The sequence below is a fragment of the Fusarium proliferatum genome (assembly GCF_900067095.1).
Source record: "Fusarium proliferatum ET1 genome assembly, contig: FPRO_scaffold008, whole genome shotgun sequence".
Taxonomy (NCBI): Eukaryota; Fungi; Ascomycota; class Sordariomycetes; order Hypocreales; family Nectriaceae; genus Fusarium; species Fusarium proliferatum.
The window spans coordinates 425,227-452,590 of NW_022194797.1; the positions used below are offsets into that span (position 1 = coordinate 425,227).

General features: G+C 48.9%; 10 protein-coding genes across 10 annotated transcripts; 6 read left to right on the plus strand and 4 right to left on the minus strand.

The window, feature by feature from the left end:
- Positions 1-514: 514 nt before the first annotated feature.
- On the plus strand, positions 515-4,276 carry FPRO_13835 (uncharacterized protein; the record flags this gene model as incomplete). Its single annotated transcript, XM_031218795.1, has 13 exons — positions 515-657; positions 709-1,095; positions 1,156-1,246; positions 1,311-1,567; positions 1,617-2,144; positions 2,194-2,404; positions 2,451-2,618; positions 2,673-2,806; positions 2,855-3,098; positions 3,149-3,333; positions 3,391-3,434; positions 3,486-3,550; positions 3,617-4,276. 13 exons carry the CDS (start codon positions 515-517, stop codon positions 4,274-4,276), a joined length of 3,117 nt encoding a protein of 1,038 aa, XP_031084617.1.
- An 871-nt stretch (positions 4,277-5,147) lies between these two features.
- Positions 5,148-6,794, plus strand: FPRO_13836 (uncharacterized protein; the record flags this gene model as incomplete). Its single annotated transcript, XM_031218796.1, has 1 exon — positions 5,148-6,794. One exon carries the CDS (start codon positions 5,148-5,150, stop codon positions 6,792-6,794), a length of 1,647 nt encoding a protein of 548 aa, XP_031084618.1.
- A 607-nt stretch (positions 6,795-7,401) lies between these two features.
- FPRO_13837 (uncharacterized protein) lies at positions 7,402-8,550 on the plus strand (the record flags this gene model as incomplete). The annotated part of the gene is made up of 1 exon (XM_031218797.1): positions 7,402-8,550. The coding sequence occupies one exon, from the start codon at positions 7,402-7,404 to the stop codon at positions 8,548-8,550; it is 1,149 nt and encodes a 382-aa protein (XP_031084619.1).
- Positions 8,551-9,080: 530 nt separating this feature from the next.
- On the minus strand, positions 9,081-11,498 carry FPRO_13838 (uncharacterized protein; the record flags this gene model as incomplete). Its single annotated transcript, XM_031218798.1, has 1 exon — positions 9,081-11,498. The coding sequence occupies one exon, from the start codon at positions 11,496-11,498 to the stop codon at positions 9,081-9,083; it is 2,418 nt and encodes an 805-aa protein (XP_031084620.1).
- A 1,712-nt stretch (positions 11,499-13,210) lies between these two features.
- FPRO_13839 (uncharacterized protein) lies at positions 13,211-14,289 on the minus strand (the record flags this gene model as incomplete). Its single annotated transcript, XM_031218799.1, has 2 exons — positions 13,211-14,065; positions 14,119-14,289. 2 exons carry the CDS (start codon positions 14,287-14,289, stop codon positions 13,211-13,213), a joined length of 1,026 nt encoding a protein of 341 aa, XP_031084621.1.
- A 628-nt stretch (positions 14,290-14,917) lies between these two features.
- On the minus strand, positions 14,918-16,541 carry FPRO_13840 (uncharacterized protein; the record flags this gene model as incomplete). The annotated part of the gene is made up of 5 exons (XM_031218800.1): positions 14,918-15,352; positions 15,399-15,790; positions 15,847-16,038; positions 16,092-16,353; positions 16,401-16,541. The coding sequence occupies 5 exons, from the start codon at positions 16,539-16,541 to the stop codon at positions 14,918-14,920; spliced, it is 1,422 nt and encodes a 473-aa protein (XP_031084622.1).
- Positions 16,542-18,767: 2,226 nt separating this feature from the next.
- FPRO_13841 (uncharacterized protein) lies at positions 18,768-19,648 on the minus strand (the record flags this gene model as incomplete). Its single annotated transcript, XM_031218801.1, has 2 exons — positions 18,768-19,516; positions 19,567-19,648. The coding sequence occupies 2 exons, from the start codon at positions 19,646-19,648 to the stop codon at positions 18,768-18,770; spliced, it is 831 nt and encodes a 276-aa protein (XP_031084623.1).
- An 845-nt stretch (positions 19,649-20,493) lies between these two features.
- FPRO_13842 (uncharacterized protein) lies at positions 20,494-21,403 on the plus strand (the record flags this gene model as incomplete). The annotated part of the gene is made up of 2 exons (XM_031218802.1): positions 20,494-20,925; positions 20,999-21,403. The coding sequence occupies 2 exons, from the start codon at positions 20,494-20,496 to the stop codon at positions 21,401-21,403; spliced, it is 837 nt and encodes a 278-aa protein (XP_031084624.1).
- A 316-nt stretch (positions 21,404-21,719) lies between these two features.
- Positions 21,720-23,272, plus strand: FPRO_13843 (uncharacterized protein; the record flags this gene model as incomplete). The annotated part of the gene is made up of 3 exons (XM_031218803.1): positions 21,720-22,069; positions 22,120-22,296; positions 22,357-23,272. The coding sequence occupies 3 exons, from the start codon at positions 21,720-21,722 to the stop codon at positions 23,270-23,272; spliced, it is 1,443 nt and encodes a 480-aa protein (XP_031084625.1).
- Positions 23,273-23,612: 340 nt separating this feature from the next.
- FPRO_13844 (uncharacterized protein) lies at positions 23,613-27,213 on the plus strand (the record flags this gene model as incomplete). Its single annotated transcript, XM_031218805.1, has 2 exons — positions 23,613-24,046; positions 24,099-27,213. 2 exons carry the CDS (start codon positions 23,613-23,615, stop codon positions 27,211-27,213), a joined length of 3,549 nt encoding a protein of 1,182 aa, XP_031084626.1.
- Positions 27,214-27,364: the final 151 nt, after the last annotated feature.

A 27,364-nucleotide genomic window follows, 5' to 3' on the forward strand; every position in this document is an offset into this window, starting at 1 on the left:
AGCTTGGGTGAGGTTGAAGTTGCAAGTTCTGCAAGAGACCAAGACATGAACTTTGTTGTAGAGGGGGCAAAAGATTATGAGATGTTTACGTATGTTTGTTCCGCCATGGACCGGAATGGAATGCCTGTGATAGTAATCCCTGGAGTTGCATCAATAGCTTATCAATAGTGCGTGGCCTGGACCTTTCTGGTGGGGATGACCCGCCGTACTACAGCGCGTATATGCAGGGTCTAGCACCTTTCGGCCTGCCAAGACTACTGATAAAGGTTGGTTTTGTTAAGGACGATGCCCAATGATTCCGCTGATTCCGTCCATCTTGAGGGCGAGCTATACTTGTGTCCCTCATGTTCTTTGCAAGGTCGTCTTTTCTTTGAGTTACTGGGACTTCACACAGCGCTCTCATATGCTGTATCTCTCTGTCTAGGATTTTGCCTACCAACCCCCATTTTACCTTGTTTGTTCACAAATCAAGAGTTCCGTCAATTCCGGCACGCGAGTCTTGTATCAAGTCAGAATGTCTGCAGAACCGCCAAAACAAACAAAAGAAGATGTCTTCGTCAAAGTGTACAGTCTCACCACATCACCCAAACAGGGTCAAGATGGGGATACCTCTGTTGCTATCGGCCGCATGGCAGTCACAACACTCAAATTTGCAGAGTCAGTTACTTCAGTGGCTAGTCCAAAAGACCTGAGCTAATGAGAGAGCAGCGATGCTTCAACATTTCAGTCCCGTATTACGCTGGCAGATATCAGGACCAAGATAAACGAAGCTCTGAGTAGCGAACAAACTTTCAAGTTTTGTGCCGACGATTGTTCTCTTGTTCCTGAAGATGTCACTCTCAAGACATACAAGCAGATGATGCGTAGTAGTGCCATGCGCGAAGCCAAAATCGCTACTGTTCTCATCGCGCCGACCTCTGAGCCTGCTTCCAGCCAAGGCACTGCCTTGAAGGATTCTTTCATCATGAAGTTTATCCAGCTGGGAAATAAACCTGAAGATGCCAAGAATGTCGGGTCTTTGCATGCATCGGCTTTCAAAGGCAAAGATCCGTCTACAATGATCTTGGGAGAATTGCGTCGACTAATTGGGAAGATGTAAGCCAGCCTGGCAGGTAATAATATTGATGTATATGAGCGATACTAACAGGTGGCCAGGTCGGCGGACCCAAAAATGCACACGTTCTGTTCCCTCGATGGGACAGCAGCTGGAGATGAACTGACCTTGCAGAAGTACCTCGCTCTCGATGTAAGTTGAGGATTTCTGCTATAGCCTTGTTCCATGTTACCTCTGTATTCTCATACTTCAGCAGAACGCAAAAGTTCACCCGTCCGATGGCACACCAGCCATTATAATACGTTATCGAAGTAGTGATGCAAACGTCTCTGCCGCTGCTTCCAAATTCCACGGCGCCAGCCAAGATGTTTTGCAGACTTTGGATCAGATAAAGCCCGACCTCAAGTTCAAAGACAGATCGGCAGAGGAAATGCATGTGGACACGAAAGCTCTACAGGTCCAGGAGAGTCTCAGAGCATCGGACATTGCGGCGCGTGAAGCATCCCCACTCAAGTAAGTAGCCATTATGCGACATACCTCTGGTATACTGATGGCGAAAAAGATACACGAGTCAAATGGACGAATCCGATTGGGACTCTGTACTAAGGAACTGTTGTTTACTGTATGGTTGGAAAGTCGACAAAAGGACAAGTAGTATTGTAAGAGCCACAACCCCAGCTTTCCGACTCAAAAACAAATTGTCCCTTAGGCCAGTAGTTGCTCCTCCTCCTCCTGCTCTTCCACAGCAAGGAACCACTCCAGAAACTCCTGCGAATACGTCCGTTGCTTTAAGCTCGAATGCTCCAAAGGCCCCAGAGACATCAAAAGATGTGGCTGCTGAAGCAGTAGCAACTGGAGGAGCGGTTGAAACACAAACTCCGCCGATCGAGGATGATGTTAAAACAGCCGTCGCAACCGAGAAGCCACTCACCGCAGAGGATGTTGAAGCACCCATTCCGACAAAGCTTGGAGCCATTCCGTCATATGCAATCAATGATAGATCTCGAATCGAGATTACAATGGTCAGCAACGAATTCCAGGAATCCATGGCCCGGAACCATTTCGGTGCGTCGTCAGTGGAAGGCTCAGCGTAAGTTAGTTCCAAAACGGTGAGGATATTGCTCAAATGAACGTTTCAGATCTGGGGGATGGAGCGGATACTCGGTCGGAGTCACAGGCGGTGCTGCCAAAGAAGATGCGTCAAGCGGAAACAAGACCAAAAAAGGCTACGCAAAGAGAATGATTGGAAGCTACATGTTCCCTCGCGTTGATGTCTTCCTGAGACCAGAAGATCTAGAGCCGACCGAAGAGCTTCGGGTAGCTCTTGATGGCATCAAGCAGACTAAGAATGTGAGTGACATGGCCAACGTCAAGGATTGATACTAAAGCATAGTAGATCAACGCGCTCCGGGAGCTTTATAGCACTTTCGGACACCTATTCTGTCATTCAGTCACTCTTGGAGGCTGCCTTCAGACTACCAAGGTTGTTGAGAGCGATGAAGATGTTCAACAGAGCAAGGATAAGGAGTCATTCAAGGCACAACTTGGAGTTGCTGTTTCCACTGTAGGCCCTCCACCTGACCTTCAAGGATTAAGCTGACAAGCTGTGATTGGATAGCCATTCGGGGCTAAGGGAAACGTCAAAGGGTCTAAGGAGAGCCAGGATAGTTCAGAAGCTTTCAGCAGAAGTGCGAGAGCGAACGAGAGCATGGCATTTGAGGCTACTGGTGGCAATTCGATCCTTGCAGCAGAGTGAGCAACCAAATCGCCTGGCTATGAGCGTCTACTGATCTTTGATAGCCCGCCGGCCTGGAGTGGCTCTGTCGCAAACTTCAATAACTGGCGTATCATCGAGCAGACCGAACTAACACCAATTGTTGACGCTATCTCAAAGATGGCTGGCTATCGCGAAACTCGGTCGTGGTTCTTCGCCGCGGTCCCTAAACTCAGTGAGTACATGGTAATTCCCGAATCAAGGATGCTCTATGTTCGCTTCAAAGTCGCCAGCCAGGATGAGAGTTTTGGCGTCATATCTCAGAAGAAGGTATGCTGCATTTGGTAGCCGTGCGCATTTACCTACTAATCTTAGTATAGATACCGGCCTATCTAGGACATCACCCAAACAAGTCAGTAACCCCAGTTCGCACGAATCTTCGAGTACCAGATCGACAACCTAAAGAAGCCTTCAAAGACGGGCCATTTGGGCTTATTGGCGACATGACCAAGATAACGGCTCAGAATCCTGGTTCCGCTACCACTCCACTCTTTGAGCCAAGCAGGTCTGTTTGCATACGTCTGCAATCTTGATTATGATGCCTAATATTGTAACCTTATAGGACTCAAGCGCCAATCCTGCTCTTCCCTTCCGCGGTAGATCTCGGTAAGTATGGTACTAGCTCGTTCTATTAGAGGCTGGCTGACTTTCAGCAAGGCACCAAGACCGATAAAACGTTCAGCCATGCGGTCTGGCGGCTGGAGATTGCCAGGGGACATAGCGTAAGCATATTTCATGGCTAATTTATTTCTATGCATCAGTGTTTAATTAATCTGATTCATTCTTAGATCGGCCCTGATACCTTGCTTTGCATTAAAACAGCGGCGCTGCCGAATGCCGATCTAGCCTTGACAGTATACCGTAATGCTCAAGGAGTATTCCTCCCATCAATTAGTAGCACGGATGAGCCCTGCTATTGGCGACTCGAGACTGTGGAAACATCTGGAATATCCAAAATGAAAGGGGATCGGTACAAGTTCGGCGACTCCTTCAGACTTACCTGGTCTTTCTCCGATCAAACTAGCGGCTTCCGAGACTTTGTCGATGATTCATACGGTCGACGCAACCTAAATCGTCCTTCTGAAATGAAGAGCGACAAGTTATGCTTCAAGGTACCCTTCCCACGGTTCGAAAGCATGTCATCAGATTACATAGCACTACTCATGTCGACTGCCTTGACAACTGATCCTATCATTGATAAGATCAAAGTGCTCGATGGATTCAACCAAGAGAAGCCGTATGATTTCCATGATCTGACGTTTCGGGTTGATCTGGTTGGTAATGATGGTAACGGCGATAAGGATGACTACGCAAATCTTGCGACGACGAGCTGGCAGGAGTTGGATCAGAAACTTTCAGCCGGGGAGAAGTTGTTGAGTAACATGCTTGGACCTTCCCCAACGGTTATTGATGGCGTTTTGGGGGGTATGGAGTTTACCCGCTGGTGAGATATATACTGCACTTTTTGGGGGAATGAACCTATCAATAGTTCCACCAGGAAGGGATTAATGTTAGTCCTCTTATCTGTGCCCGTCGAGACTCATAATCGTACACTGTGACTCGGACAGTCGAATTCGTCTGGCCGCAGAACGGTACATGCACATGCAGCGGATGGGGCCGCGCGATTGGCGAGACAAGTACGACGTGCAGAAAAGGTGGTCAGCATCTGCCCATTTCGACATCCTGATGGCCTCAATCCGGGGTTCACGGCAATCTCTTACCCAAACATGTTCAACATGTCGTAGCAAGATATTTATTAGTTACAGAATCCCTTCCTGTTCTTATACAGTCGCTTTGGCAACTCAAGTTACCTAAGGAAACTCATCGACACTTCTCCAGCTACGTCGGCGATCAGTGGAATTATTCCCTCACTGTAACCTGACCAAGTCATGCAAATGATCACGCTCGCATTTCGGTTGCAACCAACCCGCCCGTTTCCGGTTTTAGTGTCCAATGAAGACATCACGCCACCAATGACGTTGTAGGAGAATGCGTCGCTCAACGTTGTACTTCTGCAGCGGAACGCAACACGGGCAATGAAGATACATTGTTGACAGCAGGAGTCAACAGTCCAATAGCAGATGCATTCTCCTCGTAAGGCATTCTTTCGTCCACGTCAGTCGTTTGCGACCTAACGAAAAAGAGGCAACCTTAGCAGAGCCTCATCAGGTTTTGACTTGTGGAATCTGGGCCCAGATCAAGATAAGCTCGCGGATCCTCAATTTAATACTCAATCTCCAACGGTTCTAATTATTGTCAGATATTCCCTCGATCTTTCTCTCATCTTTATTTGTCTTTGACGTGATTGGTCTAGTCACCATGGTGTCGACACCCCCGCCATCAGATGACGCAGAGGGTCATCCCCCGGAAGAGAGTCCACATGACGAGAACGAGGAAGAAGCTAAGAGCGCGTCACCAAGCAAGAAGCCAGCCAAGCAACCCAAAACATCAAATCGCGGACATAAACTGCGGCATAAACAGCCTGCGCATTATCGAACACACACCAACGACTTTCTTTCGGGCGACCCGGTAATGAGGCAGGCGATGCGCTTCGGCGTCGACCCATATCCTCCTCCACCGCCGGGTGCGTATCCAGCGAACACAAACGCGCCTTATTATCCATCACCATCCGTTCCACCACCGGCTGGTTATCCCAGCCCATATACATACCCTGGAGGAGGAGGATATTTCTCTGTCCCGCGAGCAAGTGCTCGGGATCCCCAGTACTTCACTCCGCCAGGATACGATGTTCCGCCTTCAGGATACTCTGACCCAGGATACCCTCCCGTCGAGTCTTATAGGTATGAGGAGGAAATCCCACCGTTTCCTGAGTACCCAACGCGGGAGCCGAAAAGGACTCCAGTGCGACCGAAACCCTTGCGACAACCGAAGCCACAGACCGAGCCTAACCTGAGCAGTCTCCGAAAGGATGTGGCCTATCAGAGACCGCGACAGAGGCGACCGTCTATACCCACAAGGGAGAGCGCGTCGTCACAAGATGGAATAACCATGAAAGATATCATGGCTGAACTCAGAAACCTTCAACGTCAGGTGTACCAAGCCGAGATACAATCCGACCCTGGAAGGGTTCAAGGCCGCCCCCGAAGAAGTCCATCAGTCACGAGTCAGTATACTAGCGATGACACAAGATCCCTAAACATAGAGAGAGAAAGATCTCGTCAGTTGACAAGCATTATCTATCGGCTGCTCGAAGATAGACAAAGACCTGAATATCAAGATTCATTAGGGCTCTCGTCAAGGCAGACAATGATGGATCTTCTTCGGGGCAGGGTAAGGGAACATGATGGAGATATGGCACTGGTCAGTCAGCAGGACGCACAGGAGATACGATCAAAACTCGATACTATACTGGAGTATCTTCAGCTTGAGGGAGGATTGGAGGACGCGCCCGTACCGCAGCGACTACGTGAGGGCTACGAGAGCAGGCTACAGCCCTTGGTCCTTAGGGGTCAGCCTTCTATCGCCTCAGGTTCCTCAGTGCACGCACCATCATCACCAATTACAAGTCGAGCAACGCCCCATCGTCGCCAGACTCTCCCATCAGTCATCAGACCACCACAAGATGCCCAACCATCTAACCAAGGACGTACCCGACAGCTTCCAACCAGACTGCCGGAGCCAGATGATGACGATGAGGATTACGAAGAGTTCAGACTCGCACCAAGACCTCCACGGACAAGAGTCAGCTCAACACAAAGTGTTGCATCGCAGGGCAGGAGAAGGCTACAGCCATCTGTTGTTCAAAGGAGTGACCCTCTCCCACCGGAAAGAAAGATTGTAGAAGGCGATCAACAGAAAGTCAGACCAGGTCGGTTTGCATATGTACAGACGGAAGATGAACAGGATGAAGAACCTGCTCGAGCACCTGTGCCGCCGTATCCAGTGCCTGATCCACCTGGACAGTCCAAGCGGAGAAGGTCATTGCAATCGGTGAGATTCAGGTAGAGTGAGAGGTGATGTACTCTAGTGATTAGCGTGGCGAGAGGGTGAGTGACAAGGCGGGCGGGGGAGGACAGACGCGTATGGGGAAATTGAACTGTGCCGGGAAAAGTATCGCGTAACAATGTAAGACTAGGATCTCTATATATCTATCTACATTGAAAATAAGCTTGACTCGTTCTAGTTAACTGTAAAGTCGAAGTGTCTCACGTTGGTTTCCCAGGAGCATAACCTCGTTGAGAATGATCAGCCGTGAGACAATATAATGAGAATGCTTATATAAACACTCCGACGTTTAGATAACCTTATCGCAGAGGGCATTATTAATTCAACGTCCCATATCGCAATTCGGCACGTTCTCGCGTCATTTCGAGGCGCTGTCAAGACTACTTTCGGTTAGTTGTTTTGTCACGCATAACGTTATCGCCAAGCGAATCCAGACGGAATTTCCGGTCGTCAGACTTCTTGGTTTCACCCTCACGATTGACAGGATGATTGGTCGAGGTTGACCCATTAAACAACGTTATGCTAGAGTATTTAACAAAATTGAAGAATTCGGGCTTTTTAGGGTATCAAACTACATTTACGTGCTTTCTTGAAAGAGCCTACAAATATGTCTCGCCCAAATAAAGCTATCTACATGCTTGCAAATGGCAAACATGAACTCCGAACAATCGAAGAGCCGTATGTCCCGCAGAAGGCACAGTCTCTTGTAGAAGTGCAGTACTCGGCAATCAACCCAGCTGATACCCGCCATTCATACATGAACATGTCAGAATACGTCGCTGGCTACGAGTACACCGGCATAGTTCGCGGAGTTGGGCCCGGATCTCCCTTCAAAGTTGGCCAGGAAATCTTTGGCCAATCGTTGCCGTATGATCATCGACCTAATTACCTTGGCGCGCATCAAAGCTTCCTCTTAGCGGAACCTCTGATGGCTTTCGAGAGGCCTGCGCATCTTGATCCCATCACCGCAGTAACACTTGTCGTGGGCAGTGCAACGACCCTCGATGCTCTTTTCAATGTCGCAGGATATGGTTTCCCGCTCGCTAGCATCACTGGCGACGACCCAAAGAACGAGCCGATTCTTATCTGGGGCGGTGCTGGAGCTGTTGGCCAGGCCGCTATCCAGATTGCCAAGGCAGCGGGTTTCAGCCCCATTATCACGACGGCCTCACCTCATAATCATGAAGCTTTGAAGAGGCTTGGTGCGGATGAGGTCTTTGACTACCGAAGCGCAACTGTCGTGAAGGATATACGTGCATACCTGGAAAGATCTGGCAAGTCACTGAAGACTGTTTTCGACACAGTTTGCGCTGGTCTCGGTGTCTTTGAAGGGCTTTCGCCGGAAGAAGAAAAGGCCTTGGAGGATAAATACGACCAAAGCTCGCCAAGTCTTTCTCGCCGTTGCTGTGACCCCAAGGTACCCGCAAAAGAGCTCCGTCTAGTATCAACTCTCCTCGTGAAGAAGGATCCAGCATGGAAGTTTACTTTGAGCGTCAGAGTTGTTGAGCAAGTTGACTTTGCGGTTGATGCTCAAGATCGAAGCGATGAGGAGAGGAAGAGGGAGGAGAACAGGATCATCGAGTGGCAGAAGCGTATTGAGCGGGGTATGCACTGGTTGGCTGAGAACCATGAACAGTACTGGGAGGCGCCGCGGTTTAGGATTCTGAAGGGGGTGGAGGAGGGGCTTCAAGGTATTCGCGATGTTTGGAACGGGAAAGTGAGCCGCCAGAAGCTTGTTATTGATCACAGGGTTTGAGATGTCATGAGGTGACGAGGGATAAGCATGGCAGAATAAGGACAATTGGACGATATTAGGCTGTGGTGCACTCCACGAGAGCACAAAGGATTTCTGGTAATGCTTCTCCACATGTAGACCAAGCCCATCAATTCTAGCACAGAGTTGCTGTTAGATTCTTAGGTACATACAGCTCCAAGGGCAAATAAGCCATGCACTCATAAGACAATTGTGACATTTCCTATGCTGAGGCAGCCGTCAACAAGGCAGCAGCAGGTCGAGAGTTCAATTCATTGGATAGCCTAGCGACATGCAAATGCAAACAGGATTCATTATATCAAGCCAGGATAAATAAGCAGTGACCAACTTGGCAAAAAAGCATTACAAGCACATGACTTACTACACTTGGTGGAATAGAAGTAATTACTCGGGGATGCTTTAATTGGTTGACATAGTAATATTAAAAATTAAAGAAACCATGAACTATTGCTAATCCAAGTCCCGTCGCCTAAATGTTATACATAGATCCTGTAATCTTAACCGTTTATCATCTACATGAAGAAAGCAAGGACAGCTGGGAGAGCCAGCATGAAGCCAGTGCGAACCACGCTGGCACCACTGACGGGAACAGGAGTGGTGGGGACGGGAGTGGCCACGGGAGTCTCAGCAGCAGGAGGAACAACTCCGGGCTGAGAGACAACGGGAGGAGGCGCGTAGCCGGCGGTGGTGCCGGGAGCGGGGACCACAGGGACGGCGGTGGTGGGAACAGGAGCCGGGTAGACGGGAACGTGGGTAGAGACAGTTCCGTTGCTGGGAGGGTAAGGGACGCTGTGAGCGGGAGGGGCCACAGGCTTGCCACCGGTGGGCTTCTCAGGAGTGGGGTATCCAGCAGTAGGCTTCTCGGGAACGGGAGCCTCGCCAGTGGGTTTGCCAGGAACAGGGACCTCAGCGGTGGGCTTCTCCTCACCCTCAGTGGTAGGAGCAGCGTGGCTGGGGACCTCGTAAGCCTTGGTGCTAGGGGAAGCAGTGGTCACGACCTGGAAAGTAGTCTGGCCCTTGGAAGGCTGAGCAGTCTTTCCCTCCTCGGGACAGTAGGTGGTGGTGTCAACGATGGTGACAGTAGGAGCAGGAGGGGGAGTAGTAGGAGGGTGGAAGGTCTTGGTAGTTCGGGTCTTGCAAGGCACAATTGTGGTGAGGGTGTCAGTGATGGTGGTGACGGGAACATGGACCTTGGTGGAGTGAGCAGTAGTGGTAGCGGGGACGGCACCGGTCTCGGTAGCAGGGCAGACGTAGGTGCTCTCGATGACGGTGGAGGTGACGACCTTCTGGGTGTAGCGGGCAGGGCAGTTGATGACGGAGGCCGCGCAGCTGGTGATGGTGTAGACGTGGGTGGAGGTGACGGTGCTGGTGACATCGCCGGTGGTCTGGGGCTTAGCGAGAACGGAAGAGGAGCCAGGGCCAGCAGGGTAGGCACCAGATCCAGAGCCGGTAGTCTCAGCACCGGCAGGGTAAGTCTCAGAGCCAGAGGCACCGGGAACAGGGTAGGCACCAGAGCCAGAACCAGTAGTCTCGGCACCAGCGGAAGCACCAGATTCAGAACCGGAACCAGGGATGGGGTAAGCACCGGAGCCAGAGCCAGTGGCCTCAGCACCGGCAGAGGTACCTGAACCGGAGCCAGAGCCAGAACCGGTGGTCTCGGCACCAGCAGGGTAAGTCTCAGAGCCAGAGGCACCAGGAACGGGGTAAGCGTCAGAAGAGTCAGCAGTGGCAGAGCCGGTAACATCAGCAGAAGCAGAAGCGTCAGCAGAACCAGTGGCATCAGGGAGAGCAGAGTCGGTGGTAGAACCAGAGCCTCCAGCAGGGAGAGTAGACAGAGAGACGACCTGAGTGTGAGTGGTAGAAGGGCCACCTTGCTTCTCAATGAAGCCACCAGGAGTACCGCGGTTAGGCTGGCAGACCTTGGCCTGAGCAGCAGTAGCAAGGGTGACGGTCAGGGTAGGAGCAAGGCTGATGTCGAGAATGTCGCCGACCTCAACGTTGAGCTCGACAGCGAGGCCAAGGGTGAGAGCAATGAGCTCATCGACGGAGACGGCGCAGTTGTCGGTGGCGATGAGAACGGCAGTGTACTCGAAAAGACTGACCCAGACAGCAATCTTGGCACCGGCCTCGATGTCGAGAACGGGAATGTCAAGCTCGGCCGAAAGATCGATCTCAGTTCGGAGACGGAGGCCAAGAGTGAGAGAAACCTCAGCAGAGAGGTCAACCTCGGCAGCAACGCCAATGGGGAGAGCCTTGGCGACAAGACCCTCAAGGGAGACGTCAACGATCTCCTTGGTGAGAAGAGAAACCTCAACGAAAGCCTCCTCGCCGAAAGCAAGGTAAACACCAGCGGACAGGTCAATAGCAGCATCGACACCAACGACAAGGTCAAGAGCGAGGGCAGCACCGGCCTCAGCCTCGAGAAGGCCGGGGACCTCAAGCTGGAGAGCAGAAGAAGCGAAAAGTTCAATGGATTCGTGAACGGCAGCGGAAGCAGAAATGTCAAGCTCGACGTAAGCCTTAATAGCACCAAGACCAATACGGACACGGGGCTCCTGAAGGAAGTCCTTCACAAGCTCAAGAGTAGCATCACCCTCGATCTGAGCATTGGGAAGGTTAAGACCAAGCTTAATGGCGGCGGCAGCACCAGAAGCAGGAGCAGCGATACCGTCGAAGAGAACATGGTTCTCCCAGCTGTTGGCCAAGCTGCAGGTAGAAGGAAGGCCTCCCTTCTGGCTAACGGCAGCCGTGGTGGGGGCTAGGTCGAGACCCTTGGAGGTGGTGTCAACGGACTTAGAAGCCCCAGCACTGTTACCTCCGAGCGAGACATCGACATCGAGACCGAGGCCAACGCCGGGGAGAAGGTGAGGCGAGGCAGTGGCAACAGCCACAAGACCCCCCAAAGCGGGAATCAAACTAGAAAAATGCATCTTTTTAATAAACAAATGTAAATGAGTGACTGGAGCGTGAACCGCTTCCGAATAAGTGAGTGAAAAGAGAGTGACTAGGTTAAAAAAAGAGTGCAGAAAACTACAGAACACGAGAGCAAAACTACGAGCAGAAGGAGAGCATTTTAAAGGAAGGATAATAGTAAATGTCGAACCATCTCCTTGACGATGTTACCTCGTGAAGCGGGAGTTCAAAAGCGGTGACAATTATATCCGGCGATCGCTATTTAACACCCTTGCCGTGCGCTTTGCCAAATTGGGGAATTCTCCTGTCAACCATGTGGAGTTGAGGTTGCATCATGTGGCACGCGGGATGAATTAGTCTGGGCCTCGGAGACTTTTTAATGGAGATGTTTCCACGTGCTAGCGAATAGGACGATGATGTTTCGTTTCGGGGGGTCATGGTAATCACGACCGTTGAAACAGGAGGATGGATATAAGAGTGGCTTTTCTATCCCAGTCGGGGTTTTGATCTGTTATACTATGATCGTCGTATACTCCCAGCTTCGAGGTTGAAGACTGACTGACGTTGCGGGTATGTAATGTCTAGTCTGAGCAGGGAGACGTAAGCAGCTTTTACTTTTTCCCGTAGTTCAGTTGAGGTCTGAGCGTACATGCAAACTGCCGGTCAGCGAGATGACAGTCAACTGAGACAAAATTTGACAAGAGGGTCCAAGAGCCGATAAGCCACGGCACAACGGCAGCACAGCCAAATGCATCATCCGATCTAGAATAGACTCGTCGCCCGCTGCGTAAACATGCCCATTCATCTCTATCCGTTCGTCAGGGCGCAAACTTCGGCTACGACTCTAGCCTCACAGGGGGTTTAGTTAGTGGATCATGGCACCTGTAGATCCTACGAGCCAAGAGGACAAGCTAGAATATCGGATTGGATGATCATGTCTTGGATTCGAATGCAATGCCACGAGGCGAGATTTAAGTGTATTGAGTATGTTGATCATGACTCTTGACTTGCGTTGTGAAGTGGCGCAGGGTTGGACCCTGAATGGTGCGAGTCGTGCAGGAAATGCCAATTTCCTTACTAAACTCTGGACAAGTTTTGCTTTTTGAAGGATTTTGAGAGGGAGTTGTTGACCAATTGTTTTATGTGGGATAGAGTTGGTTGTTACGCAGAAGCTTTTGCGCTGCGTCTGATTGAACTGCCAGGGTTGTATTTACTGTGGCTGTGAAACTCTAGGAAATTGGATTCCTGCAGATGATGTTGACTACCCTACAGAGGACGGCCAACTCCCGAAGACGGGAAGTCAATCAGCAGAATCTGGTCTGTTTATATTTATTCTAATTGAGATAATATTCTGAGGACTATTTGAAGCTCGTAGGACTTTCTGACGTTTGTTTCTCTTCCTTTAACCCTTTATAAAGAGTAAGCTTGGACGCTGGTGCGATAATGCTGAAAATCCAATCTGTGTGACATTTTTCAGACACGATCCGATCCCTTTCATGATTCGTCGGGCGATGTCGAACGGTTGCTGCAGTGTGGTTTTGAAAGGCGATTTAGATCATTTTATTGAGTAATTCTTAATGTTAGACTCGCCCATTACATGCATATATTAGATAGTGTTAACGAGACATAGACGCTTTGTTCACAAGTCCAGTATCCGTATATCCGAGAGGTTTGGTATCTTATTAATAATATCATCTAAAAATATCCTACGTCTATTAGCCCGATCCGATTACAAGTCCTCATTTCTCTCCTCCTCCTTCTTCGACCCTCCATCTAGACCCTCAAACAAATCAACGCCCCAATCCTTCCCAGGATTCAAAAACCTATACTTCTTATCCTTCTTGGCCACCTCTTTCAACTCCCCCTCAGTAAATGTAATCTCCTGCGATCCAAAGTTCTCATCAATGTACTTCTCGTGTGTACTCTTGGGAATCACAACAGTACCCCTCTGCTGTCCCCACGCCAGCACTGTCTGCGCCACTGTCGCGTTCTTGCTGTCCGCCAGTTTCGTCCAGAATTCATCGTGGAGAATGCTCGGAATGTCGGGGTTGTAAGTTGGGTTCGTGTTGGCGAGTGGTGAGTATGCAATGATCTTGATGTTTTCGCTCGTGTGAAAGTCAACGAAGGATTGCTGTTGTAAATAGGGATGCGTTTCGAATTCGTGCGCGTAAGGGCGGATGGTGGCGATTTTGAGGATGGTCTTGATATCCTTTGGTGAAAAGTTGGAAATGCCAATGTTGCGCGTTAGTCCATCGCGGACGAGCTCCTCCATGGCCTTCCAGGTATCCACGATGGAGGTGTCATTGTCGAGGTCCTTGGTGTCGGGGACCCAAGCGACAGGCCAGTGAATGAGGTAGAGATCGAGGTACTCGACGCCGAGATTGGCGATAGACTTTTCAATGGCTTTGCGCACGAGATCAGGTCGATGATCCGTGTTCCAAAGCTTACTCGTCACCCAAATCTTATCGCGCAACACGCCAGATGCCCTGATGCCCTGCCCAACCTCCTCCTCATTTCGGTAGATAGCAGCAGCGTCGAGGTGGCGATAACCGGCCTTCAAAGCATATTCCACTGCGTGCGCAACCTAAGTTCCTGTCAGCACTGCACTGTTCTCGCGAACCTCGTATTCGAACTCACATCACCCTTCTTAGCCAACCAAGTCCCCAGTCCAAAGGCCGGAATCGGGTGGGTTTCATTACCCGTCTGCACAGCGGGGGGTCCGCCACTCAGTGACGTGGCCACTGAGAGGATGGTATAGGTAACGACGCTCACGACCGTGAGGAACGAAAACGCCCTTACGAAGCTCATTTTGTTTCTTGTGAGAATGAGCGATGAGGGTTGATGAAAAGAGGCGATGACTCGCAATGAGGAGAATTATCAGTAACTTTTTTTTTTGCCGCAAGCCGAGCTTCCGGTTGGTTAGTGGAGTGAGCACGGAACTGCAGGGGTTCAATGATGTCATTACATAAGCCAGGATGACGATGACAACGGGGCTGGGGGGACAAGGTTTGGTGATGGCATCATGTGACTCTTTCAAGATGTTATCGTGATAAAACATGATAGAGATATTTAATCCATTGATTAAGCTCATTTTGTTGGTCAGGCTGGTTGTTGTTGTACTCGTGCGTGTTCATCATGTCCAACAGCTCACTGACATGGATAGGTCAGTAACAATTACCATGAAAAAGAAAAAGAAATGGGTATTCTATTGTTATGTGACATTTTATGTTTTACATTCTATCATGACCGTTCCAAATGCATCTGATGTTTCGATAACTCATCCAATAATGTGCCCGCACAGCAAATGACAACTCGTACATAACCTCTCGCTCAGAACAAAACCTTCGCGTCACAGTTGAAGCCACCCAAGAGGCCTGTCTCGAGTGCATCTCAGCCACCATTCGGCCCGACATAAAGATCACAAGACTTAAGCCATTTAGTGACCAGCTGAGCCAGAGTTCGAGTTATCAGCACAAGACCACGGGCTTGAACCCCCATTAGCCTTCATCGAGTTGTTGATACCAACAATCGACCCGTAGGTACCGGCAACCATCATAAAGGTTCCAGCCACGATGACAAAGACACTCCAGCAAACCATAAGACACCACTTAAGTGACTTTTCAGTCTTGCCCTTGTGCCAGTTGTCAAAGAGCCAGAAGCAGCCATAGGGTTGGAAGCACATCAGCGTGCCGAGAAGAGCTCCGATGAGTGACACCAGGCCGCCGAAAACAGGGATGGCGCTGGCGATGATATATGCGATGATTGTCACGCTTCCTGTACAGGCTAACCAGGTACCCCAATGCACGATACCATTAGAGTTGAGGTGCTTTGTACCGCGCAACAACCGGATGAACATGTACTTGGCGGGAATCTTGGGAGGTTAGCATAGATCACTGAGAAGACAGGGAGACACTCACGTGAGTCATAAGCATAGCAGTCACGATAAGACCAGGCAGGGCAAAGCCATAGCAGACTTTCTTCATGAGAATGCCAGCTGAACCGAGGGCAGGGGACGTAACATATGAGCCGCAGTAGTAGTAAACCACGATTCCGATGGTGATATATGTGATTGTCACGATCGATTGGCAGGTCAACAGCGAGCGGGTGTAGTGCTTTGGCTCACGCATCTCAGCAGCAATCTGAAAGAACGCAGGTGTGCCTGAGAACGCAAAGATATGCGACGACACAGCCGTGATACCATCGACGAAGCTAGGATGGTTGAAAAGCTTCCAGTCAGACTCCCAGTGTCCTCCCTGCGGAGCAGCTGCAGGTCTGTCCTGCACACCTACAGCGACGGTGACACAAAAGACTAAGTTCTCGTGTTACTCAACATGATCTCGTGAGATGAAGGGGGCTTGAACTTACTGGCAGTCATGATGCAGACGAGTCCGATCCACGCTAACCAGCCAATCTTGCCGAGCGTGCGGATACTAGCAAAGAAGAAGCCCAGAATAGCTGCCACGGCAACGAACACGGCTGTGCAGGCTGCGTGTGTAGAGACCGAGTTAAGACCGATTGAGATACCGAGCATCGCTGAGCCAGCAACGAAGATCCAGTCTGCGAGTCATCAGCACCCCAGCCTCTCCTAAAAACTGAGAAATGACGCTTACATAGCATGAAAACAGTCGCGAGGACCTCACGACCAATCCGCCCAAACATCAACTGCCCTGCATCGTCGATACCGTAAACCTGCGGATGGCGTCGCTTGAACACGCCGATCATGTAGTCTGACCATGTCGTGATGGCTGACACGACGATGAGACATATGATGCCGGGTATGAGGCCTAGAGCGTCGAAGGTCTGGGGGATTGATAAGACTCCAAGGCCGATTTGCGTTTTTGTCATGAGCGCGACGGTGGCGATCCATCCGACCTGGATACTAATTAGTAATTGTGAAGAGAACGGACCGGGGTTCGTACATTGCGGTAGTTAGGTCCATCTTCTGAGACTTCGCCAAAGACGGCGTCGATTGTCGTTCCCTCCTGGGTACATCTCGATGGAGAGCGCTGAAGATCATCGACGCCCTCGATATCACGAGGGAGTTCTTCCTTCTTCGCCATGATGAGTATCTTTTAACAAAACGTAAAACGGTAAGTGAACGTATGGAGAAGGGACAAGAGTCTGGAACGGGATGCAGAATCTGGGGAAGATGGAGCCGGGAGCGTCATGCCCTTATAAATCTGACCCTTTCTATGACTACAAGAAACTGAATTACCCCGGATTATAACTTGATCGTGTATCGCGCCCTGCTCCACTATGACTCCATGTCACTATCATCCGGCGTTTCCTTGTCTAGGGGGGTCGTGGTGGGTTCAACGGGGCCTGGGGTCGAGATAGGTCGTCTTCGGTGAGACTTTTTGACCAATGGAGTTTTGCGTGATATAATCTCTCTGTTTGGGATAGATTACTGTATCTCATGTTTTACTGTAAAGATAATAATTCGCGAAAATACTGGAGATCTGGTATCAATACTCTCTGAAGGATCTTCTATCAACGCCATGTAAGCGATAAAATAACGCCGACAACGATAAAGCCCAAACTCTATTCGCAAACTCTCTGACAAGATCATTTATCCACTTTGAGATATGTGCAACTCTAGCCGAAGTCCTCTGGCCAGAGTGTCATTAATCCGTAATCATCCTCCGTTCATTACTCGCAAACCGTCCAATACGCAAAGATCACCACGGCGTCTCGGAGAAAATAAAAAACGCTCAAAACAATTTCATATCCACTTTACACCCCTTGGTTCATGTCGATCAGCCTGGGTTCGGTATCACGGCGTTGAGAGCCGATCACGCTAGCGCCGGGGTCCGACGCCGTGGCGGTGATCTGATAAAACTTATATCGCTGCCACCGAAGAAGAAAATGAGGCATATTTGCCATGTTTTCTTGTGAGGCATTTGCCATTTTTGTGCCTGACAATCCCGAGTTTATTCCTCCGAAGGTTCAACTCAAAGAATGCTTCTGGAAGCCTCGGCTGCATGCTTCGAGAATTTCTGTGGATCTTGGCGGGGAATTTGGGGCTTGGATATGTCGAGTTTGCAAATTGGTAACTCTATTTGGAAGGCTTCTCGGGGGCTGATGCCGGGGTCCATAACGGACTTTAGTTATGAGAACCGAGTTATAAATTACATAAGGATATCATGCAGTCAACAGTCTGAACAAGGTCCGGGAATGTCGTACTGCTAGGTTCTCCTTGCCTTCAATATGCTGTATCCCTTCAGAGCCTCTGTGTTGGTGAAATGTCATACGTTGGGTACTTACTGCTTCTGTAAAGAGGGTCATGCAGGTAACGATATGATGGACACTATGATAACAATGTAACGCTGCGCGGAATCATCCCGACGTGAAACATCGCTAGCCACCTTGATCGTAACACGAGACATTTCAGCTGCCATGGTAGTCATGGCCTTGCTCTGGGGTAACAGGCTTATCTCTCAATTACCCGATGATCATGCCGTCATCAGCTGCATAAGCTTTCGGCATTCCCGACACCCGCTGATCTACTATCTTATTCCCGTTTATGGAGGGTAGCGCTTCTCGCATAAACATGCTGTCAGCATGAGCCCAAAAAATCTACGGCCAGCAAAAAGACGGCAAGAATACCCTCAGTGGGTATAAATATCTGACGGCGAATAGGGAAGTATATCATTAACCCCGGGCCCGCCGACTCTTGATAAGAGCACGTTCCTCAGAGTTGCCCAAGTTCTTTCGGCTCGAGATACGCTGTGAAAGTGAGGCGAACATCGAAGTGGGTAAGACCTTTGCCGTCAAGAACGCAGAGACCAACTTGAGTTATTGATCCAGAACGTAACGGAAACGGACGAATGCTTCAAGATATGGTTATATGGAGATGCCAGGACCTTCGCCTTTGCCAATCGGATAAGTATCCGTCTCGTTCCTCCACTCCAAGTTCGGAAAGTTGGTACCCTGGATGTCGTTCCGAAAAGTGACTATCTCACTTGGGTTCGAGCTGGCATGGCCATAGCAATGCTAATATCAGATAACGTGTGGACTCCGGTGAAGCTCGGGTTCACTTCCCGAATAGTAGCAATGGAGCTTCGTGGTACAAGGCCAGAAGTTAAGGAACAGTAACCAAAGCGCTGGCTTTATTATTTCTGCTGGCTAATTAAATACCGAAGCATGTCTCGTTATGATCACCATCTATGCAACAAGCTGCAGCTGCCACGCTGTCTTCCAAGATCATAGGTGCATGGACACACGCCTTTTGACTTCTCTGCTTTCCTTCACTATCATGTTAGATCGCTCCGAGTAAGTATAGCCCACTACGCCTGAGCAGCAGTAATAGAAATGGGGTTAAAGCCACTAGGACTTCCGGTGCTGATATACCAGAAATCGGTCGTTCCCATACCAGTGACACGTTGCTGAGTAAAAAACTGATCATACACATCATCCTGTGGAGTAAGACAGGATAACCCAATATCCTCATCCTCCTGACATATAGTCTGAGGCGCGGTGCACGAAAGCGTCCCACCAACAACCTCGCAGGTCAAGTAATCGTACGCCTTGTTAGTACCCGTGTTGGTGGGATTACAATATGCGATTGTAGGTGGAGTCGACGTATTAGGCGAAGATCCGAAGTAGGCGCACACGTAGGTTCCTCCGTTGGCATCTTGGAGACGTCCGGTAGATGGCTCGATGTTGAAGGTTCGGATTCCGCCGGTTTGGGGGTTGGATGGGTTGAAGACGAGAACAGATGTCATTTCGATATTTCCTTGGGGCTGTGCATTGTTGAGGTTTCCGCCGCTTGCGAGGAGGGAGTATGTTGGGTTGGCGGCTGGTGCGGTACTGGTGCTGGCGGCGGTAGTGGTTGTCTCAGCCTCGGATGTCACTGTTGTCGCATCTGAAGAAGTAGCGGCGGCAGTTGAAGACTCTAGGGTCGTTGTAACAGATACGTCCGTAGTGCTAGAAGCTTCTGTTGTCTCGGAAGCTGCGGCAGTGGTTGTGTCCTCCACGATGGTGGTGATAGACGATTCAACAGTGCTGGTCAAGTCTGATGTTGTCGCTACAGTAGCTAGGCCTCACGGTCAGCAGCCACCATCTGCTCAGGGGATTTGAACTCACTTGTACCCTGAGGCTTGCATGGACTAGCAAAAGCGGCGTCAGCGATGAGGCTGACAGCCAAAAGAAAGATATTGGGATGCATCGTGGCGCACAAACGATTGACGAAGGTGGGATGTGAAGCGTGCGACGGGAAGGAAAAACAACAGACGAAAGAGAATGGAAGAAATCAGCCATTGAGGGCAATATGAACAAACGATTTTGCTCAGCTCATCTCCCAAGATCGATAGTCTTGCTCTAGTTCGTGGGCTAGACCTGACAGAGAGTATCTTGACAAATCAGATAGTGGATTAACTGTTAAGGTTGAGACACTACTGCAGGGGTGGCAGTGTGTCTAAGCCAGATCTGGTGGTTGCTAAAATTAGTCATTGCTGTGTAGGGTAATTATTTATGGTCGCGGGTTTGAACATTGAAGGCAACTGAATTTCGGGACTATATCATGCGTCCACTTGAAACTTGTTATACACAAACGAGCTATATGGCGTCCGAGATGTACAGTGGTCAGAAAGGAGAAGTATGATATATTTGCTGGAGGTTCAAGGGCCGCGGTCGTTAATTCAAACACTCCGGGTAAACTATTGATGCTAACCCGTTGAATTCTCATTGTCCTAAAAGACCTCGACAGAGGACATAAACCATATAATTACTACTTACGACTGCAAAACATCACGCGAACAGGAAGTCGAAGACAGAGAGAAAAAAATTATGACACTAGGACACCCGCAACTGACAAGCGTCCAAAGGGCTGAATCGTTCCACCGTAGCCGGCTCACTGGTGGTCAATAATGCGAACAAGCTTATAAAGAGGCCTAAATAAAACTTCAGCTCATTTAGAAAAGCGAATAAGTAATTATTTCTCTGAGGAGAACCTTTAGATTAGTCTGTTCAGGGTGAAAATTAGTAGAAATGGTCTTCAACATCTAGAGGCCCATGCAAGCCCCCATCAGTCGCTACAACCACGACGAGACTACAGCCACTGATCCAGCATCGATCACTGGCACGACTACCTCTGGGACCATAGCCACCACCTCCGAGATAATTCTTGCTCCTAGCTCAACTGGCTACACTTGCACCAACAATGAAAAGATCCCATTTCCAGCTGATGTCCTTTGCGACACTAGGGGTACTGGCGCTGACCCCAACATGATCTTTCTCACCCAAGTGACTGGCGAAGCCACGATCAAGCACTGTCGTGATGTCTTTAGGGGCCTGGATGACTGTACTGCTTTTGCTATACAGCCAAATATCTTTTGTGATCTCTGGCGAGGCAGAATTCAGGGGACTGATAGCTCCAAAACTGACTGGACTTGGTACTCCTTGGACTGTTTCCGCGATCTGCCTGAGCTGCCTACGAGTTCGGCAGTAGCCGCTACTACCACGGAAACGACAGATACTACATACCTGGCTACTGACATAGCAACTACATATACTACAGAGAACAGCTCTCACTGCCGATACTGCCACTAATGAAGTTGAGACATCTTCTACAGTACTCACAACATCTTCAGCTGATCTTGCTATAAGCACTGAAACGACCACCCTCGCTTCCGCGACCACGACCGCCGGTATCGGCTGTCCCGATGGATTCCCATCCAAGCCCTCATGCGGCGTTTTCCAAGAGTATACTGGAGGAGGAAACTACATCAATGATATAAGTGGAACACATTCGGTGAAAGAGTGTCTGCGGTTCTGCATAAATGATGACACCTGCACTCTGTTTTCCCATGGCTCAGACTTTTGCGGGCTGTGGAATGGAGACTTCTCTACCAATAGGGTTTCTGCGGATTGGAGCTGGTATGAATTGGGCTGTTTCTGTGTGGAGAGGGCACCTGTGGATTAAGAAAAGCAAGGGGAGTTACCTGAGTTGACTCACTGGGGGGGGGGGGGGGGTACATCATATTTCCTTACCAACTGTCTGCTGTATATTGTATCAAACTTCGTCATTTACAGTTTCGACTATGACTTACTCGTGGTTTGTGCGAGTAAGAGGCTGAGTTACCTAAAGTTTAATCAGAACAGGGCTATATGCCTGCTCCATTATTAGTCACTTAGAAGCTTCGGAAAAAGACAAAGTGTTGGTCGATGCATTATAAGAACCACCAGCCATCGCAAGTTTTTCCTATCCTCAAAAGACAACAAAAAACAAAACTTTCAGCATGACTTTGACATCCAGCAGCCCGGAGAGACCCATCACCTACAAGTGGTCATCGCTCCCTCAAGAGCTTCGACTGCAAATCTTTGGATACGTGACCGGACAGCGAAATTATCGAGCTAGGGGCCTTAGTCGCTTTGCCTGCGTCTCTTCCGAATGGCAAGATCACTTTGAAAGGATCACATTCCGACGCCTTTTGATCGACAACTCCCAACTGGTAACATTCTCCAACGTGACCGAGGGCGAAAAGGCTGTGAGATTGTCATATATACGTTACCTATGCTTGAGAATCAAGCTCCAGGACTACGATTACCCGGAATGCAATAACGAGGAGTCCATTGCCACGATAAAATGGTGGGATTGGTGATCGTCTTGTCGTGCATATTTCTAACAATATATCGTAGTAATAACAGGAGATTTTCTGATTCTCTGATTGGATTGTTTAATGTGCTCTGCCGTTGGGAGCCTTCCACCGATCGGGACACCGGATTAATACTCGATATCACTGCTTACTCACCTGGTGACAACAACTTTTCCGAAGAAGCATCGTTAGAATACGCTATACATAACAACTTCCAGCTGTAAGAGGACCTCGAAAGCTCACTTAGCATTCGAGACTTCATCCGTATAAATGCTCTTAGACGTCTGTGCGACCCTGGGAAGAATTGGCATAGGCCAAAGACCGAGAAAGGATTGAGGCGACTACAAGGCACACCACTTGAGTTGAGTACAACGAAGAAATTCAATCAAGTCCCGATCGTTCATACTCTCTGGATACGCCATCAGTTCCACAGAGGGATAGATAAAAGGAGCTTGGTACGGATCTTGCGCATGGCTCTGACGAGCGTCGTTTCTTTCCGGCTCGAAACTTTCGGTGACTGGACCAGTCTAATTCTTCGACTTCCCGATCATATTCGTCGATTTTCCTTGAACCTCGTCTCAAGATCACTCGCTCAGTCAAACACAGCATTCATAGAAGGAGCGCCTGAACAACCAAAATTTCTAGCAGAGAAAGCTCACAATTTGGTCGCACTCTGTCCACCTGGTGGCATGAACCCACTGCATTTTATTCAGCATCTTCGAAAGTCACAGCAGTACCAAGAACTCGAACATGGTTCAAAACTGGAGCAGTTATGTCTTGAGGGTCCAAATAAAGCTTACGGAGACGCTGTATTGTTCCAGGGTCAGTTAAATGGTCTCTTGGAAGAATCTGCCGTCACCGCCCGAGAGTTGCCAAATCTCCAGATTATGGAAATTTGGTGGCACAATGGGATAAATGCCTGTTTGTTCAGATATGAGCTTGAGAAAGACCAAGTTACCATCACATGGAGAGTAACTGAAAACTGGATAAACCTGACAGAAGGAAGTAGGCAACAGTGGGCGAGAGTAGCTCAGAAGTATAATGTGGGCTTTTCAGTTAAGAGAGAGCCGTTTTGGGAAGTCAGGCGAAACGGCATGCGTATTGATGGGAAGAGCATCTACCGGCACTTGAAGCTGTGCGATTTGGCAGTCGATCCAGTTACTCTGGCCTATGCTGAGACAAGGCTAGGCTGGTAGAGCAAAGGGAAGGACAAAGAATCAGATTGAGTATCACTTAATATTTGTTCCAGGCAGACACGATGAAGTTGCGAGGACCAAACGAAAGCCATCCTGTATTTGTAGTTTGTACATGCAGCCATTTATGCGACACCAGGCGTGGTGCATAAGACCGCAAAAACAAATTATCCCGAGCATGCATTTCTATTATTGGCATCTATATATTACTGGTCATTCTCGTTAGTCAGCGTCACTCAGCCCAACACCTCAGACCTGCACAGCCTGATCAGGCTGCGTACTTTTCATCTTCTTTACCCCTCACCTCAGAGCGTCAGATCATTTATCCAGAGAGAAAATCATCATGGTTACAGGCTTTGAAGCACTCGGCGCGGCGAGCGCAGTCTTGCAAGTCATCTCGTTCGCAACCGACATCACTGTAGCCTGCAAAAAGGCATACGATGGAGCTACAACTTCAGAGGATGACCTGCATCGCCACGCTAAGCAAATGTTTGAAGCCGTCGATCGAGTAAAATCCCGCTGTGGACAAATGACCAACACGAACGCCAGCTTCAGCAGTCCGGAGTTGAAAACCATTACTCAGGATTGCAATGATGCTGCCAAAGAGATCGAGGCACAAGTTAGCTATGTGACAAGCTTACAGGCAAAAGGCGATATCGGCAAGGCGTTTCGCAAGGCGTTTAGGACATTTCGTCGTAAGAAGAAGCTTGAGGACCTTGAAAAATCGCTGTTTAGGTATAAACAACTCATAGACATCGAGTTGCAATCGCATCTATGGTGGGTTTATTGTAGACGACATTCATGCATACGCTGATGACCTCTTCTTCAGTTCGCGCAGCGAAGCTATCAGACTCAAGCAGGAATCTGCGTTCCAGAAGCTCGATACCGACGTGCAGTCTCTTGTCAACCAGCTTGCTCAAGGTGTCACCGACGTACAAAATCTCGTCAAGAATGAGCACACTACAACACGATCCGCTATTACCAAGGAAATGACCAGGGCTGAGGTAGCCATCAACACGCACACCGATAGCCAAGTCTTGGAGCTCAGGACCACTGCTGAGACAAGCAGGAAATGTGAAGTATTTCTTCAAAGCCTCAAGGCTCCACGGATGAATCAACGATACAATGATGTCATGGACTCTAGAGATGCAAGCTTTAAGCAAGTATTTGCTACTTATAAGGAAATGATAGACATGTATCGCGAGGCTTCAGAAGAAAGCGGTTATTCAACAGATGACGATGATTCGGGAGATGATGATAATCCAGAGGATGACGCCAACACTTCGAATAATAGCCATGACAGCGCAGATGTTGATTCAGAAGGCAATGAATCATCCGAAGCAGGTAGCCACTTCAGTGACCTGAGCGACATGAACGATATTTTCCTCTCATGGGATTCTTTGAACATGTGGCTGCAATCAACCGACAAGTTTTTCTATATTCAAGGAAAACCAGGTTCGGGGAAAAGTACACTGGTCAAATTCATCCTAAATCAAGACCAAACCAAAGAGTTGATCCAAAGATGGAGCCCTGATGCGATCATTATTTCCTACTTCTTCTGGAAAATCGGTGCAGAGGAGCAAAACAGCATAAAGGGGCTTTGGTGCTCTCTGCTTTATAAAAGACTTCAGGATCAGCAACCGTTGATTTCGAGTACTCTAGAGCACTTCAGTCACTTTTCTTCACACTCAGAATATCACGATTGGTCTATCAAGGACTTGCAAGAAGTCTGGGGCCATGTTTCAAAATTAGATACTCGACATATTTGCATATTTATCGACGGCCTGGACGAGGTCCGGAACGAAGATGGGTTCTCGAAGCTTGCTCAGTCTATTCATTTGATATCACAACTTCGAAGAACTAAGTTGTGCGTTTCGGCCCGGCCGGAGGCACAGATTGTGAGGTGGTTGCGGACAACCAATGCTACTGGAATCCTGCTTGAGGATTTGACAAGATTCGATATGCTCCAGTTTGTACGCGGCAGATTCTGCCAGCTGCTGCCGAATAGTCAAGTCTCTTTAGAAAGATCCCAAGAACTACGCCGACAGCTTGTAGCTAAGGCGCAAGGCGTATTTTTATGGCTCCACCTTGCTACTCGAAGCATAATCGAGGGGATCGAGAACAGCGATTCTGAGAATATGCTTTTTGCACGACTGAATTCGCTCCCCGGAGATCTCCAGAACTTATATATCGACCTGTGGCAGAGAATGAATGCAAAAAGCCCTATCTATGTGGAGACAGCTCGCAGGTACTTTCGTTATGTCTTGCAGGATCCAGGTTACCCAATCTTCGTTGGAGTTGGCCCGGATTGGAGGCGTTATTCAAAACCATGGTTAATTCAAATTGCTTGCGCTGATAACTTTGAAGTGAAAGAAAAAATTCTGAAGAGCAAAGGTAAGGTAGGACCAACAGAGATTCTGCAAAGGTGCGAAGAGACAAAGGCGGCGATACAAAGTCGGTGCGCAGGGTTGCTCGAGGTGCGACCGGAGAAGGACTACCCTCATTTTTTCGGAAGACTGGGAGATAATGGCAATGTTTTCGGCAAGGTAGCATTCATTCATCGAACTGCACATGATTTTCTGACAGACACAGAAGCGGGTCAAAGCATTCTGGGACACGGACTGTTCTCCGGCCTTTCCACTGAAACGGAGTTGTTAAACGGCCTGATTTGTACAGCGATAATTGTGGCATCTGAATGGCCATTATCGTTCACTGATTACTTCATCATCAATGAAATCACCGATTTTGCAAAACGCTGGGGAAGCGAAAGTTTGCTATTGGCTACAGAGATGCTTGACATGGTTCGGCCATTGTATGACAGAAAGCGAATACGACCTGGGGAAGATCTTAGGATACCATCCGAGCCATTCTTTGGTCAATTGACCACGGACGACTTATTTGATGAGTTTGTCATCTCCCGTCTGGCAACCGAAACCTCGCCTGCTCCAGCCACCAGCGTCCTGCGTGAAGGATGGGCTCTGCAGTCTCATATAATTGAGTTCAGGAGACTGTCCAAGAGACTCTTCTTTGCACTGATAACAATTGGAGCCAGTCCACACGAGTATGGCATACCTTATAGTCCAAAATCATTTCCATTTGCTGCGAGGGAAACGGCATTTACCAACCTTCTCACATCTTTTATTATCTCAACAAAAGGTCGCTTTGGGTATCGCGAAGATGCGGATGACGAGCTGCACCAAAGAAAATCACTTGAAACTTTGGAAATCGCATTACATATGGCCACGACTTATCATAACCTGGATAAAGTCGTTTCTTTATTTGCTTACATTGATGGAGCTGGGCCTTTGCGTATACTCCCCCTTGAACAAATAGTATATAGGCTCGGAGGAACCAGGCTTCGATTAGCCTTTGTGGTTCTTGAGGTCAACATACAGTTTCTGATGTTATACATAATCTACAAGGTTGGTGTTGATCTGACCAACTCTGTCCTCACGTCTCTTCGAGGTCAGGATGTACTATCACGAATCAACAGTCCCTTGGTCAAGATGCGATATATTCAGCTACCGGAGGCAAAAGATGGCCATTATGGGCAATACTATCCATATCAACGGACATTTCAGCGCATTATATCACGAGAATCACTGTCAAGGAGCGATATTGAACTGCTTTTTGACATGGACTTTGGGACACGCTCTCATGGGTTATTTGTGCCACTATTCAAATATGAGGAAAGACAAGACCTCGCTATCATTACCCGATACGCCAAAGACAAGGAGACCGAAGAAGTCGGTGTGGAAGATATGATGACAAGCTTAGCTACCGAGAATCTAGGATTCTGTACATGCGAGGAGGCAGGCATTACTCCACCCTATGAATATCTAAGAAGGGAAAGAGAAAATAATACATTATCCTGGAGATTATTTCCTTTGGCAATGGCACGGCTTGAATCAGCAGCAGCAGCGTCTACGAGGTACACCGTATAAATGTGTGTATAGACGGAAAAGTGGTACGGCCAGAAGTGAGGGGGGGTAGGCCACCTCCTTAGTGCTGGTAGCCAATACAACCGCATTCACACGTGAAGCGGCGGCAACTGTCAATGAAGGAATAGAAGGTCACGAATGATTCTCATCTGAT